This window comes from Strongylocentrotus purpuratus, unplaced genomic scaffold (genome assembly GCF_000002235.5).
Source record: "Strongylocentrotus purpuratus isolate Spur 01 unplaced genomic scaffold, Spur_5.0 spur5_scaffold_8, whole genome shotgun sequence".
In the NCBI taxonomy this organism is placed as follows: Eukaryota; Metazoa; Echinodermata; class Echinoidea; order Camarodonta; family Strongylocentrotidae; genus Strongylocentrotus; species Strongylocentrotus purpuratus.
Genome location: NW_022145614.1, coordinates 7,280,253 through 7,301,274, shown reverse-complemented (window position 1 = coordinate 7,301,274; position 21,022 = coordinate 7,280,253). Strand labels below are relative to the sequence as shown.

Below are 21,022 nucleotides of genomic sequence, written 5' to 3'. Positions count from 1 at the left end.
TTTTAGCAGAATAATATCTGATCCCGCCAAACCTCGTGCCCGCCCTGTAGTAAACAACGACTGGAAAACAGCGACGTAGCATCGTCACATAGAAATAGCAAGAGAACTTCGAATATATCACCGATTAACAATGTCTGAGAAGAACAATAACGAGTAAGTTATACATATATTATGGCCTAAATGAATTTAAGTGGTAATTATCGTCTGCATCTAGTGAAAACATGTCTGAAAAAATACCGGCATGTGTGTGCGTCTTGATCTTAACTTGTGCGTGTGTGTGTAATGTATTATGAAGGGCGATCTCTGTATATGCCACGCCAGCATGCAGCATGCAGTGATGCGGTGTGCATGGATATACATGTAGCCTATGTGATGCTGATATGTGATAGATGGATGATTATTATAAGTTAGCCTTTGATCATCACTATACATCTAACTAATAATCAAAATTTGAATATCTAGATCTATGATAAGTTTGGTGTGTCGGTATGTGACTCGAGCAAGAATAAGGTGGCTAAGTTTGAAATATGGTGGGTGGATCTGAATTTGAAGGGGGGGGGGGCAGGTTTACAAATAGTTTTATAGGGCATACTGTAGAATTATTTTATAATACAAACATGACTTGAGACTGAGTCATGACAATAGAAGAAGAAGAATTATCAATGTAGGGTAGTGATGATATGATATTGATATTACCTAGCCATACCCCTGCGTGAAGAGCGATGTAAACAAAACCAAAAATGCGTCCGTCATCGCTCATTCCCTTATCCGACAAACCTAGCAAACTACTTTGTACTTGCAGAGTTTGCTAGTGAGTAGGCCTAGTGCAGTGGACTCTTTCTTTCCACTCATACTGTCATAGTCGTACAAAGCACTTTGAAATTGGTCAACAATTTAACCAAAACATGAACCTGATGATAAGGAGCTAAGTAATATGCGATTTACATTACCGGTACACAAATGCTAACCTCTCAAAAGTTTGCCATCAATGCCAATAGACGTGACATGGTGTACACGGAAATGGCTGTTTTTGCATTGTCATTTTGATTCTTACTTTATGATGATAGCGATTAGTGTAAGAAAACATGCGCAGGGAGTTTGATAAAATCAGCAACTCCTTGCGTGCGCCTCAGTACTAAACAAAACTTAAGAGGTGTTTATTTTAGTTTTAGTGCTCAATTGAAAAAGTCAGCCATTGTAGCAATCACTTCAACAAATAATTTGTGTACACCAAGGATGTATAAAGTCAACTTTAAATACTTGAGAGCATGAGGGGGGAAAAAAACTGAAAGGCCCCATACTGAACTCAAGTTGAACTTGGCTTCTGTACTTGCCATGTTTTATTTATGCTCTATCCATACCTTAAGTGTTCTATGTGGAAGTTTCATAAAAGCCAAAGTCAAGTGATCAAGCACTTGACTTGAAATGCAAAGGTCAGTGATCAACCCTATTATTATTTTTATGTGTAATGTGTGGACAGGACTACTACTTTTTTTGTATTTACTTGTTACTTTTTCCTTGACTAAATAAATTAATAATAACACAGAGTGTTCATGCATGTATGTGAGCATTATACCTTTTTAACTTTTTTTTTCTCAGCAGGGGGTCCCTGGAGCCTCTGCTAAGTTCCATAAAAATTGGGCCCATAATGGTGACAAATCATCTTTTTAAAAAGATGGTTGCATGAGCCATGCAGTCTTTATCTAGAATAAATTAATGTTTAATGCAGGGAAAGAAAAAAAAAATCCTCAAAAGCATTGTCATGAAATATATGCTCTGGCCTCTTTATTTTTTCCCCTCCCCCACTAGTTCAGTGTTTTCACCAGACATTTTTCTATTAACCTCTGAACTTGTAACTTACAAATGATCTGAATCAAGCATATATATATACATGTAGGTTTCAGTCTGCTTTTCTTGTTGGCAGTAGCAATAGTCCATTAGACTTAGAGGGCAATAGTATAGAGGTGATATTGGAAACCATACATATTGTATCCCATCTGTTATTGTACTTGTGTGTAGGCCCTGTTGACCAAGTTGACCTTGTCCCAATGAAATTACACTACAGTGGAAAATACATAAGGCTTCATATACGCATGGATAATTATTGGGAGTTCCAGGCTTTTTTAAAACTCAGCAGAGATCAATAAAACTACAATTGCACGCACTTCATTTTTGTTTGATGATAGGGACGAGAGAGGTTATCAACATTTTTATCATTTCAGTTCGCATTTATCTAACAAATGTAACCCAAATGAAATGTGCCAGATAGTTTAATCTAAATCAAATATTTGTGACCTACCTTTAGATGTAATAATTATTGATAATGTGCTTGAATGCTGTCTGAGTCTCAAGGTACCGCTATCTTGGATAAATATTTGCATAATGAGTTCGTTCAAAGTATTGTGTTCCAGGAATCACCAGCTGAATATTAATACAGAAGAACATTATTTTTTTATAGAAGTTTAAAATCAATCTTTACGCAAGGTGATGTTCCTGAAACCTTGCTCTATTTCGTTGCATTTATTTTATAGTACTGTCCAACTGTTTTAGGAAAAACAATTTTCTTTTTGAAACAAACATTCTGAAGATGCCAAACTTGAAATGATAAGTCAATATAGGATAGACAAATAAAAGGAATACACATGTATGTATTATGCATTTCAACAATGATGCTGAAAAGAAAGCAGAGTTCAATTTCACACTCACAAAAAACGTTATGAATAATAATATTGATATTATGATAAAAAATGCATTTCGTAGTAATTTCTCCATGGCAACAAAAGTTAAAAAAGTACTTTTTTTTAATTTAGTAGTACATTCATTTGTATGGTGAGATGTTTTCACTACAGTAAATGGAATGAAGATGCACATTTTAAAAATTAGGCAAAAATCCATTTATCAAACCGTTATCAGGAAGTCACACTTCCTGTGTGTAAGGATATTCATCAGCAGGAAGAAAAAAAAAGTTATATGGAAATATAAAGTGTTAAGGTGATCTCTTCTGTGGGATAGGTAGAATTATCAGAATATCTACGTGTTAATGCTCTGCAGGAATTTTTTTTTTTTAATGAAAAGAAGTAGGCAGATCAGCCATAATCTCAAATTTAGATTGCACTTTCAAGCTAGTTTGAACCATAAATACCCATGAACAAAGCCTTTGTGATTGAACTAAAAGACTGTCTTGTCAAAATACCTTGGAATCGGTGATGCGGCTGAGCACGTGCTTGGTTATGAAAAGAATGGAATGCACAGTTTTGTCAAACAACTATTATTTACAAATACAATCAATGCATCTACAAAAATCATATTTGCTTGTACACGTCATCACATTTTTTTTTTTTTAAGACTCCCTTTGTAAGGGAATGTGCATTGTACAATCGGTTGCCTACTTTTTCTAGCACCTCATACAGTCATTTGAAGGTTTAAAGCTACATGTATATTCCATATCTCTGTCAGTTAGTACTACAGTGGACCAAGTTCTCTCCACTTTTACTCTTTCGTGCATGCATGTACACAAACCACTTGACACCTAGCGTAGTGCTTCAGTAGACGTTACCATAGCGTAGGATGGCATCCAATAGCAGTGTAGTGGAATCGGAGAGTTCCAGTGACAGTGTCATTTCATCTTTTGAGTGTTTGACTACCAGGAACCTTACAGATCCAATCGCCTCCGACAAGCAAGATCGGCTTGCCATGTCTGCCGCCGAGACAACACCGCAGGCCAACACTGAAGCCCCTACCTCCGAGGGTGCCCCTAGGTCGGAGGGAGCCCCCCCTACCACCACGCATTCCATTCCATGTCAGTCTACCAGGTACTGTGTGACAACTAGTCGTTAGTATAGCTGCCTCTTGTTTCTTTACCCGGCTTGCACATGTATTCAACTTTTGTATCTGTACTAAATTTTGGGGTATCATTATTTTTTATAACAGATATGTAAATCATCAAAGTGCCCCTCCCCCTCCCCCCCCCCCCCCAAAAAAAAAAAAAAAAAAAAACAGGAGGGGAGCTTGAATGATAGCACTAAAATATTCACTTAATATAGTACCACTAAAAATAGTTTTTTTTTTTATGGTGAAGGCAGTGATTTGTGTTGCAGTGGCAAGGCTTATAACTGCATGGTTGTAACTCTGTCTTATTGTCAGTTGAATAATAATTCATATTTTTTTTCTTTTCAAAGTAAATCTGTCTTGGTCCTACAGATATATTGACAAATTTAATTGTAGTGTTAGTGGTGGTTCTGTAATTTGTAGTCCTGTTTATACCTGCGCATTATTGTATAACTTGCACATTCATATATTGTTAATTGGTGGTGCACTGGGTAAATTAAAACAAAATATTTAGAGGCTACATTTTAAATATCTGATTTAAATTCTGTATTGGAGATTGTGCACACAGTGTGTGCGGGCAAGCACTGAATCCAATGACCGGGGTAATAGTATATATTTGTAAAGCGCTTAGAGACATTTGTATTAAGCGCTATATAAAAATTAAATATTATTATTATTATTATTATTATTATTGAATCATGGTAAACTAGGGTAGTGCACTAATTTGTTGAAACTATTAAGTATGATCAAACATCAAACCATCTGCATGGTCAGATACATGCCCTTATCTGTTATCTGGAGATTCCCACAAGTTAAGAATAAATTACCAATAAAATGGATTGGGTAGCCATTTTGAAAATCAAGATTGGCTTTTAGTACAAGTCAGATTAATTGTTTTGACCCAGGCACAGCTGCACCTACACCTACACCTACAGTACCAGTATACCCGGAAACCTTGATCAGATTGGCTGTTAAGTGATATTACCATGGTAGTTACATGAAATATTGATGTCAAAGTTACCCTCAACAGTATGCCCTGGGCTGTTAAGTGATATTACCATGGTAGTTACATGAAATATTGATGTCAAAGTTACCCTCAACAGTATGCCCTGGTGCACTGCACAGCATAATTGTATTGTTTTATTATTTCAGATCAGTCATTTTCAATTGTTGCTCAGTTGGATTAGTATATTTGGAAGCTTACATACATATTTGGAGCTAGTTTTTGGTTTATTGAAATATTAATGTATTTTCTATTCCTAATTTTATATTAGTTACTGCATGTTTATATTAGGTCTTGTACATAATATAATTGATGAGTATTGGTATAGTACTGTTTATTCACTCCCACATTTATTGTGTTTGTGAGCTCTCCCATTAATTTGTTTGTTTTTCTTTTTAATTTACTTTTGATATTGTCCTTCAACCTTGGCAAAGGAATCCTGGCATAATCATTTACATGTAGCTATCAAAATGAATATTTTGACTCTCACTTCACTCTCATAATTCTCTGTTTAGATATTTTCCAAAGCTTGTTAGCCTTGTTGTGTTAAAAGTATGAACTTAGAATTTACAACTTTGATGAATGCATTTTTGTTGTGAGGGGGGGGGGGGGGGGGTAGGTGAAATTAAAACTTACATGTAAAAAAATGTACCAGTAATTTAAAAAAAAAAAAATTATTATAAGAAAGTGATGATTTAATTAATATTCTATCTACTGTACATATAGCCACGCTTGATGGAAGTAACCACATAACATACAAGCTTGTGATTGCAATGTAGTTTGTAGAAACACCACTGGACGACCAGAATTCTTTGTATATATAGATGTAGCTATTTAAAAATCATATATCTATACAATAAGTAAATACCTTTTTCCTAATCTGAAGTTCTGAACTTAGATTAAAGAAACGTATAATGAAACGCATGTTTGAGCATCGTTTTGAAGAAGAAAAAAAACATTACAGAATCGGGGTCCTGCCCTAGTCTCTGAACGTCGTATGAATCATACCATAATCATAATACTGGGCAGGGATTTTTGTGAGCGCACATTAATAATTAGCCAGCTCTCATGTCAATTGACTTTTTCCAAACTACATATAGTTTGTTTAAAAAACGTTTCTATACACAAAGTTTCCTATTCTGCATGCTCTTGAGTCTTGTCACTATAGTATAGAGTGGTTCTGTATGTACATGTTTCTTTATTAAACTTTTGTATGACTTTTGGTTATTATGAACAGGCTACCAATCTTGCAGTGTTTGCATAAGTTCTCTGCACCCATAATACTAATAGCCCCATGTATTTAATGTTGACCAAGCCAACGCCCACTTTCCATACATGTGTACACCATTGAAAGAGGTCCATTGCATCAGATTGGCACTGTGCCAAAAAAAATTGCCTCCTTTTGCCAACAGCAGCAGCACAGATCCTGAAGGGTCATCCTGCCAATTAATGTCTAGTCTTTGCATTTCAGTCCAGTTACAAGTAAGCACAACATGATATTGGATTTGTTTACAATGTAGTCAAGACCCCAGTCGTAGATGTTTGATTATTTCCATTGTTAGTTGATCATTTATTAATTGTAGCATACAATTCAATTCCTTGAGTTTCATAAAACTTTTACAGGGCAATTTAGCTTTAAAATCGGGGTGCAGTAATTGTAATTTCATTATAAGTTTGATAACCATGTACAAACAAAAACAAAGTATGACTATGTTCTTGTACAGTGTAGTTCTATCTCTCATATATTTTTCTCATATAGTTTTCTTTGTATAGACACATTTGCATGCATATGTTCATCATACATGTTAAACCACGAGGGGTCTGATTGCAGAGACTATCATTTTGGGGGTGTGTGGGAGGCTTGGCCTTTAGTCTGCACACACAGCCATCCAAGCAGTCCTGAGTGTTATTGATTACCGTAGATACAAAGCAAACACGCTCATTACGCCATGCGTGTCATAGCTGTGTGATCAGCCATGTTTTAACTCACGTTTTTTGTCTTGATTATTATATAAAACATGAAATGCTATGTTTTTTAACTCATTTTTTATCTATCATGTTTTTAACTCATTTTTTGTGTTTTGATTAGAGTACTAAACAAGAAATTCAATTCTTGTAAATTGTAATGATACATGTAGGCTATACACTATAGGTACAAATTTGTGTCTGGTATGGTACATTCTAACATGAACTTAGAAAGAAAGAGGTCAGGAATGTTGTGTCTGAGGAGGGAGGGGGGGGGGGGTAACTTATTGTCAAGGCAATAGGAATGTTGTGGATCTTGTTTCAGTTTAGGGTGGCAGTAACTAGTCTTGCTACAATGAATTTAGACTGCTTTCTTCTACTCTCATCGTGGAGGGGAGGGGGAGTTGAGGAACTGCTCAAATTACCAGATGATTATTACTATTCAAGATGGCTTAGAAGCCGTGCAAAATATATAGGCTATACACAGCTTGTTCATATAGAATAGGCCTGCAGCGTGTACTTTATAGATCTATTATTCAGTTCAGGGCTGTTAGCTTGCATGGGCTAAATCCATCTTGGCAGTATTCCAATACTTTTTTTGTTGTCTGGTATAGATTTTTCTCTTCAGTTCTTTGCGGTATTTAGTCATCGTCCCTTTCACTGCTAGTCGCGATCTCACTTTAACAGAATCCATTCTTTCATCAGTAAAGGATAGTTTCACTCAAAGAGTCATTGTGTGTAGACTGTAGAAGGTATAGGCGATGAAACGTGTTGGTGAATACCAAGGAAGCATGGAAGAAAGCGTGGAAAGGAAAGTTGTCTGTGTGCAAACTAATTCATCCGAAATGTGAGTATCTTATTGATGCCACTGTTGCATTGCTATCACCATGTGGTGTTTCATCAACTTTGAAAATACACTGTTGAAATCATCACAAAAAGTGAAAGGGGGATTGCATGAGCACCGATGATGGATTTTTTTTCTTCATGATCATATCAAAATGTTAAATGGTATCTTTATTGGAGTTACAGTGTAGAAGTACCCTGTAAATATAGTTTAAGAGGGTATATTTACAGTCATGTAAAGTGCGCTATCCAAAGATTGAACTGTAAAACAACGTCATCATTTCCTTTTTTAGCATTTGCCAGACTACCGTACATTTACCTAGAACAGGAAGACCTACGTACATGTGAGAGTAGGTACTCTCACATGATCAAGTCTTTGGATGGTTATTGCATCCCTTTCCTTCCTTGAGTGTCATGAATTTAGATTTCAGCACACGGAACTTAGTCTTCCATTTCCGCTTTAGCCAAGTTCTCTCTCTCCCAATGCTATTTTTGATGGTTAAAGAGATGATTCACTACAGTTTCAAGAGTCTCGTCTTTAAACAAAATTAATCTCTTTTCTCTAGTGTCAGAAATAGAAAGGAATGATTTAGGCAAGTTTTCAGCAGAATGAATTTCACATAGTGGTCTAAGATTTTTCCTTCTTTCATTGCAAATTATTTCCTGTCTTGTTGGCCAATGCATTTTTATGTACGTATAACAAAAAAAACATCAAGTAAACATTGTAGTTTCTTAATTGTATTTACAAAGTGCAATTGGGGAGAAAGAAAGTATTTGCGTTTTGGCTTTATTACCACCTTTGTCAAATTTACAGTACAAAATAATCTACATGTGTAATTCAAATCAACCACATTTTGTAATTAGTTTGACTGTACATGTACATTATGTACATTATGTACATGAAGGTGAACTTGTGTCGTACAGAATCTATTTTTTATGAAAATAGAGATAAAAGATTTAAAAATTGCATCCCCCCACAAAAAAAGTCATTTAGAGAGGGAATATACCACATACGTAACTAAAAACTGTTTATTTGACCCTTTCTTTGGCTACAGCACTACATGCAGATATAACAAGTGCATGGGCTGACTGTGAACAGCATGGACTAAATGCACCAGGTGCATTCTCCATTATAGACTGTTTGTGTAATCAATTTCATATTGACCTCCATCTATATGTGGATGGTAGACTTTGTTTGTACATGTATTTGCACAATAATCAAGATCTCTACCTGTACCGGTATTATCTACAGCAGGCAGGGATACTGTAGTGTGAAGATTGACCCCACCTTTAAAAAAAATATATAAATGCAGAAATGGAGGCAGAATTAAATGTGCTTGTCCTGTATCCAAGTTAGGATATATGCAACATTATAAAATGAAGGTGATCATGAAGAGCTTGATTTTCACAGGAAATGATTTTGTTCAGACCCCGAGATCTAGTACCTGTTTTACATAGCCTTTTTTTCAATGACAAATGACCAAAAAAAAATCACAAGTTTATAATAAAACTGTCATTACAAGCTTTGTGAAATGTACGTCAATAGACGCCAATAATTCCCCTATATCAGGTCTCGCTGTACTTCCTGATTCTGAACCTCCATTCACAGAGAGAGATGGAAGGATCAATGTAGGAGAACAAGACAGTACCGTATTATGTTGATATGTTGTGAGTTTCTATGGTTTGGAGGAAAATAGATTATACACTGTGCCCCGTTATACCAAGTTCCCCCTGTGGATATATGTGCACTTTGTACCTAACTACCCATCTTTAATTAAGCTATGGTTATAAATAGAAATCAATATCATTTCCTCTTTCAGCAATAAAGCCAGTCAATCATTGAGTCGATGATTAACCAATGCCATCATGTTACGATGCAAGAAATAGTAGGCAGAATAGTCACTTAAAGTGCACAATAAATTGCACAATAAATTGCACACTACTGCCTATAAAGTTGGAATACTTTTCTCTAACCTCTTTCCATGAAATGATTGTGACAATACAATTCATTCTGAATAGATAAAGTTGATATATTCTCAGAACTTATAAACTCTACCTATCAAGAACAAGCAATATTGTGACAATTATTTCATATGAAGATGTTAGGGAAATTATTCCAATTTTATAGGCAACAGCATACATGTACAATGTACATGTATAGTGCACTTTAAGTGACCTATTGCCTATTCCTTGCATCGTAACGTGGCATTGGCTAATTGCCTAATTATCTACCAAATTAATGGCTTTTGTTTCAGAAAGAGGAAATGGTATTGGTTTCTATTTTTATAACCAAAGCTTGATTAAAGATAGATTCTAAGTGGATATATTCCCTTGTAATGAGAATAAATATAGATGAAAGAAAAAGTACCGGTAAGTCTAGATTTGCAGCATTTATTTGCACATTCTTGACCTAAACCTACATGTTTGAAGTCAGTTGCTACAAGACGATGGTAATATTTCAAGTGAAGATTGTTTTAAAAATGCCAAACTCATCTTGTCAAAGTTGCTTTCCAGTAGATCTACTTATATTTCTAACTTACATGTACCTAGATCACTATTGTACATTTTCATGTTCCTGTTTTTCTTTTGCGCCTGGAGTGCATCATTCATGTGGAGTTGGCAAATTATAAATACTCTCATCCTCATCAATCATCATCATTTTGAAATGCAATTATATTATGATCAAATTGAATTGAAAACAAACAGACAAAACAAAATAATTGTAATTTTCTTGTAAAACTCTTCTTTTTTTTTTTACAAAATGATACCAAATTCATCAATATTCTTGTAATTGACCGGAAGTTTAGCTCAAAAAGTGATCGCGGGCAGATTTGGTGTCCGATATACCTCTACCACAATGTACAGTGTAATGCGAAACTGCATTAAAATGGAAAACAAAATGGCGGCTTCGGATCGATGCTTCGCTGCTGCTCCGTCAAATGGTCTCTTACTTTACTTTTGCAATGCATTGGCACGAACTTAGATCAAGATATATCGACAAATGTTGGTTTAGCAATTTATTTTCGTATTCATGTCAACAATGCAAGATAAAATTGTCGGTAAGATGTGTTGAAATGTCCTGTACCATAGTGGTATAGTTATTGTACCGTTCTTAGTCCCATATGTGCAAATTCGTGCTGGTTTTGACTTGAGGTTTTTTTTTTTTTTTTTAAATCTTTCGCCGTAAAGGCCGCCCCCCAACTTTTTGATATATTCTCTTCCAAAAATACTGCGGCCTTTACGCAAAGATTTTTTTTTTTTTTTTTTTTTTTTACTGTTTAGTAGATGTGTTCTTGGTAACATGTCTTTATCTTTATCACAGTCAAACTACTTAGAAACAGATACTTTGATTGCATAATACATGTCAGACCATGTTTGTGTATTAGTCGAACTTACAATCGATTTATAGCAAAGGACAAAGAATTGAGAGCAAATAGTCTGTGACGCAATTCCCTAGTTCTACAAAGTATTATGTAACATGTTGAGATCATTGTTGGTACACACAGGAAAGAATTCAAATGTCCTTCAAAGTCCAAAATCATTGAATATATAAGTTGCCTGAATAATCAAAATCATTCAACATCAAAAGGAATTTAGAAGTCCTTTTTTGTGTGTGAAAGGTCATTGAATATTTGAGTTGCTTGAATAATAGTAATTAATCGAACCAAATGTGATGTAATGAGCAGTAAGAATTGCTGTTGGCACACTAAAGATATTATTCAACTGTCCTTTTTATCCAAACTCATTGACAATCAAATTCTAAGAATTAAAGCTTTTTATCACCCTACTATTAAAATGAAATGGTGGGATTTGGAAGGGTTCTACCAATCTGATCATTTTGAAAGGAAGAAAAAAAAAAATCTTGGGATTGTACACTTATCCATGTACATGTATGTATAATATGTTTGCCACCAAGACAAAATAATGTGTGTAGCAGATTTGGCTGAATAAAGATTTTGATTCTCATTTTATAATCTGTGTCGTTGAATTGTCTGTTGATGTTCATGCATGGTCAGTTGCACATTTGTTTGATGAGTGATGAAGTTTTTAGATATATATTCTGTGTAATAAATGTGCATGATACATGTACTAGTTGTAATAGTAGACATTGAAACAAGTCTTTCCCTGCGTTGACCTGTGAAATTCCCTACTCTGCACCTCTTTGCACGGTCATGAATATTCCTTCAAATCTTTCCCGTTTATCGTGTCATTGACGTGGCAGTTTCATAAAGATTACAGTTTAGTTTTGATATGAATTATTTCGTTGAGTATCCTGTTGAGTATACTCAGTTCGGCTTAGTGGGCTTCCCTATCAATAAATTTCGCTATCTGTGTAAGATTATAAAATGCACATATAGATTTTTTAATGTAAAATTGCTGTATGAGGTATTTTGTCCTTTAAAGAAATGTACGATATAGGTTAGTACAGTTCGATAGAAGCAGTTCAAGAATTGTTTTGATTTTATATTGCTGAAATTGTTGTTATTTCCATTTTTATTAATCTTTGTTTGCCTTCTTTACTTGTTTCAGGTATACCTATGAGGACTTTGAGTCTATGGCAGAATGCCTGTTGTCAAGGCAACCGCATCGTCCAACAATAGGCATCATCTGCGGTTCAGGCCTGATGAACCTGGGAAATAAACTGGAGGAGAGGTACACGATACCCTACGAGAAGATTCCAAACTTTCCCGTCAGCACAGGTATGAAATATGAATGGAATGTAAAATCATGAAAATGAATATCAGTATGAAAGGTTCCAACTCCAGTCAATACAAACAAATATTATTATTGTATTTTTCTAAGTTTTAAAGGGACATGTGTTCTTGTGTTAGGCTCAGTTATTGGTTTATAACAGGACCCACTTGTTTTGATGGTAATTATTAGTATAAAATACTTTAAAATAACCCTCCTTTAAAATTTGTGGGGAGCCATTTGTGAAGACTAATTTTGACAGCTTTCCAAGTGTTGAGATTGAATTTCAAAGAAGTGAAGAAAGATAATTGCTTGTGTCATTTACTGGTTATCAGTCATCGGGCCAAGGATATTGCTGCGTCATGGCAATGACAACATGAACTCCAATTAAATGAAGGACATTCTCCTTTCCCTTTACTTTACATTATCCAGACTACATTAAGTAGGATACTGATTTGAAAGAGAAAAAACTTAAAGAAATTGAATTGCAATTTTCTCTCAGCATAAGATTTTGTACATTTGATTCACAAATGAATTCTGTCCATTAAAAAATTGGCAGGATATAATTTTGTTCGATTTACGGCCCTCTTGGTTTACAGAACACTAGATGTGTATAAGAAGTACTTATGCATAATTATACCCTCATTCTATTACATTCCGAGGCAAATTAGTGAAAGTTTATCATATAAATCATTTCTTATTTTCAGTTGAGGGACACCATGGTCAGTTTGTATTTGGAACATTGAATGGGAAGACAGTGGTGATGATGCAGGGAAGGTTTCATCTTTATGAGGGTTACCCAGCATGGAAGGTAGGTAGCCATTTTGAACGAATCATTGATTATTATCTCATGACTTAAACAAAATAATGATATGGATTTATATAGCACTTGATAAGAAAAATATGGTCTCTAACTCTTTTATTTGCCATATTTTTCTTCAAAGTTTTTTTATGATGGAGGGTTTCCACACACTGAAAAAACATAGAGACTTCTCTTTTGCCACAAATTTAAAGGAAAATATTCATCAAATAGCACAAACCGTCATGAATATTTGTACTAATATTGTCCAACTTAAGTCTCAGAAAGGGTGATCAAATATTGCTTGTAAACTTCTTCAAATTATCGTTATAAATCAACTGTCCGGATACACCACGTCTGGGTATACATGTACACAGTATGTTTGACGAAAACCCCCTGCCTGTGTCATTGGTAGACTAATACATGTAAAGAGGTAATATTAGTCTTAGTGGTTTTGATTCCTGCTCTCTAGAGCCTCAACCTTGGTTGATTAAACATTTGTCAAGTGACCCATTAGAAGCAGGATATGCTGGTACACATGATGATGATGACACATAGTGAAAATGTTAATAAGTGGTATTGTACAAGCTGTTTTTTACAAAAGAACAACATCATCTGTGATGATACATTTTTTTACAACAATTATTCCCGCAAGTAGTCTGATCTTAACCAACTGATTTTTGCCTACTCATCTCATACTCAGTTGCTTTCCTGGTTTAAATCCTGCTTCACTTGCTCCCACCCCCCCCCCCCCCCCCCCCAAAAAAAAAATAATAAAGAAAGGTAGCTAATAACATGCTGGTAATTGTAATTTGCGTAACATTCGTGAGAGTGATAACGTTTTATCTAATATGCCTCCTTTTTCTTGCCTACTTCTCGTAGCTTGTCGCACCTGTGAGGGTGATGAAGCTCCTTGGAGTTGAGACCCTGGTGGTTACCAACGCGGCAGGTGGAATGAATCCAAACTACAAGGTCGGAGACATCATGGTCATGATCGATCACATAGGAATGCCGACATTGGCTGGTGCTAACCCCCTCGTTGGTCCCAACGATGAAAGGTAGGTACTTCCCCTACTAACGATGTTCCAGTAGAGTAAATCTTTGCAATATTTCCTGGAACTGTTTTCTGTTCTCAAATCCCCAATTTTTAGGTCAATTGATCCAGAATACTTTAAACCAAACCTTTAATTTTTACCCTTTTAGGGCAGGATTTTTTTTAGTGCTAAATTGATCACTTCTCTTCTTAAAATTGGCAACAATATTTTTCTTTTATTGCTACATTATTCAAATAAAATGCGGTCTCTGAAAATAATATTCATGGTTATAAGCTATACATATGTTTAATTTTTTTTTTCAAATACTAATTTGTTTGAGAAAATGATTTTATCCTGTCAATGTGTTGCCAATTTAAGTATTTTAAGGCCTATTTTACCTTTTAAAATTCCTGGTGCAAAGAAAGTGGATCCGTGTGCAGAAATTTTGCCCTTTCCCTTTCCTTGTTGTATATTTTTGTATTACTCTGAATGAAAAGTTATTGAGCCAAACTACAACATGTGGAATACTTGTCTTGAAAGGGTTCAGGAAGTTTGAAATACATTTAGGACAATGTAGTCTAAGCAAGATGAGATTTAGAGTTCTAGTTTTTATGTTGCCCATTTGTAATTCTTACCAAGTGTTTGTGTCAGTTGTCTGCTGTGACCTGGGTGTCAATAACGGATATCTGGTAGGATTTATTCCAAAGCTCATTGGTGATGAATGCAAAATGAGGCAAAGCTACAGTGATTATTTTGAAATAGAGTGGGATATAATGTTTTGATGTCGCACTTACAAAATAAACAAAGATACAATGTAATTCATGGAATTAAAGATAAAGTTGAGTTCTGGTCATGCGATTGCATTGTGCGTGGAATTGATCAGATAAGGTTGATCATCTAGCATATAAGTATTGTGTGTTCTGCAAGGTTCTGGAATCATCAAAATGATAAGAAATTTGGCCCAGTCTTGGTAAAGTTACAAGCACTGTACACAAAAAGATGTATATGGGACTACGCGAACATGTGGCTCAAAATTCCGTCCTGATTTTTATGCTGTTACATGCCATATTTAGAATATTAAGGCATATGAAGAGCCATCCTTTTTAGGGAACATTTTTAATCTGATGTTCTTCCACACTTGCATAATAACAATGATTACACTCACAAATTATTTTTTACCTCTTCCCAGAACTCCACCTTCTCTTTAAAAGCGTGTGAACCACAGATCTAGAACTTTCCCAGTCCTGGGTGTTGTTATGCAGCTAGTTTGCAAACCAATGCCCTTCACAATGTGGATGTTCTTGAAGAAGAAAGTCGAGATTAAGACCCCGCACTATTAATCATTCCTGTCATTTTGTAATAATAGGTTTGGAGCAAGATTTATCAACATGTCCGATGTCTACGACAAGAAGCTGAGGAAGCTTACGATGAAGGTCGCTCAGGATCTGCAGTGTTCGACGTTCGTCAAAGAGGGCATTTACGTCATGGTCGGAGGGCCTTCATACGAGACTCCAGCTGAACTTAGGCTTCTACGGTCATTGGGAGCGGATGTTGTAGGTAAGTGATAGACTCTAGGACTTCATAATGGAAATAACTCATGAAAGTACAGATTTTTACATGAAAGTAAAGTAAGCAGACAGTGATGTGACATTTGTTTCAGACTTTATTTTTTGAAAGGAGGAGGGTTGGGTTTAGGATTAGAGTAACATACGGTGTTGGGCCAAGGGTTGGAGTTTAAAATTTGGGCTGGTGTAAGCAATCTAGCAGTTGTCACTGTTCATTTATCACACAATCATAAAGACTACCTTTGTCCTTGGAGGCAGAAAATGTTACCCTTCTTCATAGTAATTATTTTATCGAGCCAAGTTCATGAGCATTATTTTTCTGAACATAAAGCCACGATGCGTTTTTACTTTGAAACTGAAAATACAGAATTAAAGCTTATCTGCCATAGTTAACAGGAGGGATTAGACCGCCCTACAAGGTCACTGGACAGGTGGCTATCTCATCAACTCAGCTCTCAGTTAACATAAGAAAAAGAGGATCATGGGGGACCAATGGTCACCGATTAGGCATTGTTTGTTATATAGAGGGCACAAGTAGCTACAAGTAGTGCAGTGGGCCTTTAAAACACTGAGCATGTTGTTTGATGCAAGCATGTTCATCAGGTTTTGAGATACCTACTTGCATGTGAGAGTGTATTGTATAAGCAGTAATTTCTTAAAATTTCATTAATTTTTGATGATTTGCAGTACCTGCAACAAGAACAAGATTTAAACCACAACTTAATGTACATTTTACACAAATAGGCTCTAGTGCATGTTTTCATTCAATTTGGAATAGGTTTGCTGGTAAAGAATAAGCAGTCAAATAAAGATTTCTATAATCATCAAACTTGTAATTGCAGTGCATGGCACGGAAGCATCTTGCCATACAAATTGGAAAATTTGCAAAAGTTGCATGTATAATCAAGATGTTTATTTTCTCGTGCAATTAGGTACCTGGACAATAAATGAAGAAACTTCCAGGGTCCCAACCACATCATTTTAACAGAATTTTTCTGTAGATTTAAAGTCAGTACGTCAATGTGCAGTGATTTTACATTTGTTTTTGTCAGGTAGACACAATTTGTTATCATTCAATGAAAAGATAATGGATTGTATCCACACTGTAATCTAAATGAGCATAATGTCACTTTGCCTGGAGTTCAAACATTTTTTTCTTCTTTATTCCACGTAACAGGTATGAGCACTGTCCCTGAAGTGATAGCCGCAAGGCATTGTGGGATGCGCGTCCTTGGCTTCTCGCTGGTCACGAATTGTTGCATCATGGACTACGCCACCCACGGTGAGACGAATCACGAGGAGGTCCTGGAGACCGGCAAGTGGCGCGCAGGAGTCATGCAAGACCTAATCGGACAAGTCGTAGAGAGGATAAACGGAGAGGAATGATAAATTCTACTCTGCAAGTTTCCTCCATGCTGAATAGTCGTGTACAGATTTTATTAGACATTTAGAGAAAGGATGTTCTTTCTCTCATCGCTTGTTATATAAAAGACTTTGGGAAGAGCGAGTTCTCTTTCAGCTCTAAACATAGTTTATCTACTTCTTGAATTCGAGCAGAATGTAATTCAGCAGCTACTATCCTGATGTGAACGTCCACCACTCACATTTGAACTTCTTCCATTCACATATGATCGTCAAGGAACTCCCAGAACCAAACATTCATCTTGGCTTCTGTCAGCAAACGTATTTCTTGAGGGTGACATTACTTTGTCATCCTGTGTTGAGGAAAGCATCGTTTTTATGACTCAAGTTTGCAGGAATTCCAAGGCATGGGGTACAATACTCTTTTTATAAAGAGAAACAGGAATGTACCAGGATTTCAAAATGATATTTTTTGTGATACATGGACTGTTTGCATATGCGAATGGTTATAGTGAGAAGAGCACTTTTATGCAGTGCTGGTGTTAATACCCTGCGGTCCATACTGTACTAATTCAGTTAAATGCGACCCTAGGTGTTTGGATTTAAACCTGATTTTGAAACAAAAACCTAAACCCAACTGTAAGGTTTTAACCTTGGTAGAGTACAGGCCAACTTCTTCTTGCAAAGCTCAGCACAAAATAACACATCTTTCAAAGTATTCCAAGTTTGTTCACCTACAAAAAGCCTTTAAAAAGCCTATTCTCCAATATTTGGTAAGTGCACACAAATGATAAGCATTGATGTTTGGTTTTCTGTGTTGGTGAATGCGTCATCAAAATCAAGTGATAATAAGGCTTTGAAGTGGTACATTTCCATGTCGTAGGGACTATGGAGTTTCTGATTGGTCATCATGTCAACATGATATCCTTCATATTATAAATGAATTGTTAAAGGTAAGGAAGTCAACATAGATTTGCAGAGGAACTACATTTTCTCCGGAAATATAATACTGATCACATTTGCAATTTTTTTTACAGGGTAAATAAAGATATGATTTAATACAAGTTTTAAAAATTGTTATTACCGGTAAGCATGTCTCATGAATTTCCTCATTTAAAAAAATCTATTTAATTCTATTCTGGTACTAAATTATAATTTGTTTTAAATTAAATTTTCAGAAAGAGCTTGTTAATAAATGTGACCACCTGCAGCACAAGATCATTTTGACACAAACGGAAATTTTGCTCTTTTTGTTAAATTGTCAGTGCTTTTTAAAGGTGGCATGACTGGCAAACGTAATGGTTGCTATGGTAACCATGGTTACCTATTAACAGCTAGCAACTATGCAAGGTTTCTTCATTTCCTGTGTGTTAGTGGTCTTGCACAGTCAGGAGCTTTGATGTTTATTGATTCTCAGCAATTTAATAGGAAGTGGCATAGTGCCGTTCTGATTATTTAATTCCTCTCTCAAACACTTGTGTGAATTCATTCTTAGGATCAGAAAGGAACATTTGTATCTTAAGTATGATGGTGGTGGTTATTCTATGGTTATTCTGTATAGTAAGTTATTGTACCGAAGAGGCTACCTCTATTAAGTCCAAACAAAGGTCCAATCATGAATTTCTTTTCATTCGCAAGACTGGTTTATTAATATAGAAATTAGGATACTACATTCTTACTCTTCGTGCTTGTAGTTCGTTGGGTTTTAATGTTATGAATAATTTCAATAACCTTTCTCCTTAATTCTTTGGGATTCTTTGTACTTTGTTTTTCAGGGTTCACCTGCCTTTAATTCAATGAAATTCTCAGTTAATCTATAATTCAGTTAAAAGGGAGGTCAGTTGTGTACTTGTGTTATCAATGTATTGTATAGTATGTTTAAACATTGCTGTACTACTTATCATTAAGCCCAACATATTGTATATTTATTCTCTCATCATTAAACCTGTGATGCTTGAACTTTATCTGGATATCCCAATTTAGACAAAGAGTGCAATATCCAGAGATTTTACATTTTTTGTGTCAAATACTTGACAGGAAGAGTCTTAATCCACAGCTACCTAATGGCTTAAACAGTGCTGTATTATATAGAGTACCCGGTAAGATAGCTTGCATTATTTATCATAGCCTTCTTTCTGTGTTATGATATACATGTACATTTGAATGATTTTAGTTCATACCAGTAGAAAGTATTTGATGGGGTTTTCATCATTATCTTCATTTTAAGGACACTGGTAAAATGTTCATTGTTGTCTTCTTTATTATAGCTGTGGTACAATTGTCATCATTATTTTCTTTCTAACGACTCATGAAAGAAGGTTTGTTGACCATGTGGATATTTCTGGGAGGGGGGGGGGGGGGGGGGGGGGGGGGGGGCTTGAAGTATTCAAAATGTGAATTTTGGGGTCTTTTATTTCTAATCAAGTTTGTTATAATAATCTTCTGTTAGGGCAAAAAAGTTTTCTCTCTATGAATCTGGTGTAAATCCTTTTAATCTGCAAATTTTTATCTGTCTTTTATAGCCCCACATGTATCATATTTAATTATAAGACTTTAGGAAGATCAGAAGAGAAACAATTATCAATTTTTAACATTCTCTCTGATTTGTGTATTTCAAGAATTTATAAAAATTCAATTGACATTTACATCTATCCTTTTTATTTAACGTCTATGTCGGTACTCTCTAGTAACCTGTGTGTTGTGCATATGTGTACTTCAATTTCCATCTATTTATTTGCCATAACTTGTATTTAAAACCTTTTGTACCTTGTTAGTTTTAAGATATTCCTCTTCTCTTTTTCTCTTTATTCTTTGTCCATTGTCCCCAGTAATACTATAGTCAAAATCTTTTTGTTTGTATTCAAGCTGTGTGTACATGTATAAATGTATGTTCCGCACAACTGATTTTCGAAATGTCATTAACTAGCAATGAAGCATAATATATTCTACGTTCATTGCCATTAGATTGAAACTTGTAGTTTTGGTTTCTGAACGTAATTATGTGTCTCATAAATCATTATCTACATCGAGATGTCTTTAATGAGATTGATGATATATTACCATAGTTTATTGTGCTGGCAGTTTTAATCCATGAATAAATTGCTCTCGATTTGTCAACAGGCATTTATAGTTTGGTTTTACAGATTATCTTTTATATGTACTGTTCCTGAAGTTGTGATAACTTTCCTTGAATTAATATATTTAGTCCTTACATTTCCCTGTTATTGGAAGGCATTTCTATTTATAATAACTATTTGTAATAGAGAGAAAGATGGCGCCCTACTAAGTCAAACCGTATTTTTTCTCATCGTGGAAAATTTCTGTGAGATAATTTAAAAATGAGTGGAAAGAAAAGACAGATGGACAAAATGGACGTTTCACCAAGGATTTCCCAATACTTCACCCCTTCTGGCTCAATTTCAGGCAGAACAGAGATGGATATCGATGAAAACTCGGACATTCAACTTGAAAATCTCACTCAGCAGTCAGTGCTTACTGGAACCAGCGAAGCAGGCCAGGACTCGCAGGAGTCGCACCCCCAAGCTGTCGGGGGGAAGGAGAAGGAAAAAGACGAAGACGAACCGCGGGCAGAGAAGAAGCGAAAGATCAATGGAGATCAAAAGGTGCAGGCAAGTACAACCACTGAAGATTTACTAGCAAAGCTTCTTGACAGAATGGATCAAATGAACTCAAAATTCAATGACATAGTGGCCAGATTAGACTTATCCCTTACTCAGATTGATAACAATAAGAGAGAGATAGAAGAAGTGAAGGAAAAGCAAGAAGGGATTGAGTTTGACATTGGTTCAATCAAAGAGAAATTGCACGCACAAGAAAAGGAGAATGAGAAGTTGCGCGAACGTCTGACAGACCTATCCGCCAGGGGAATGAGAAACACACTTGTGTTCCAAGGCTTTCCAGAGGGTGCTGA

The 21,022-nt window shown here is 35.5% G+C and overlaps 1 protein-coding gene across 3 annotated transcripts; it reads left to right on the top strand.

Moving 5' to 3' along the window:
- LOC578392 (purine nucleoside phosphorylase) lies at positions 1 to 20,214 on the top strand. Of its 3 annotated transcripts, XM_011677029.2 has the most exons (7): positions 1 to 153; positions 3,648 to 3,812; positions 12,170 to 12,339; positions 13,039 to 13,142; positions 14,013 to 14,188; positions 15,531 to 15,721; positions 16,907 to 20,214. In XM_011677029.2, exons 1-7 carry the CDS (start codon positions 131 to 133, stop codon positions 17,113 to 17,115), a joined length of 1,038 nt encoding a protein of 345 aa, XP_011675331.2. In that variant the 5' UTR covers positions 1 to 130; the 3' UTR covers positions 17,116 to 20,214. The 3 variants fall into 3 exon arrangements, with proteins under 3 accessions (XP_011675331.2, XP_783655.2, XP_003726140.2); XM_778562.5 differs by lacking the exon at positions 3,648 to 3,812 and having other exon boundaries at positions 4 to 153; XM_003726092.3 differs by lacking the exons at positions 1 to 153; positions 3,648 to 3,812 and adding an exon at positions 7,435 to 7,643.
- Positions 20,215 to 21,022: the final 808 nt, after the last annotated feature.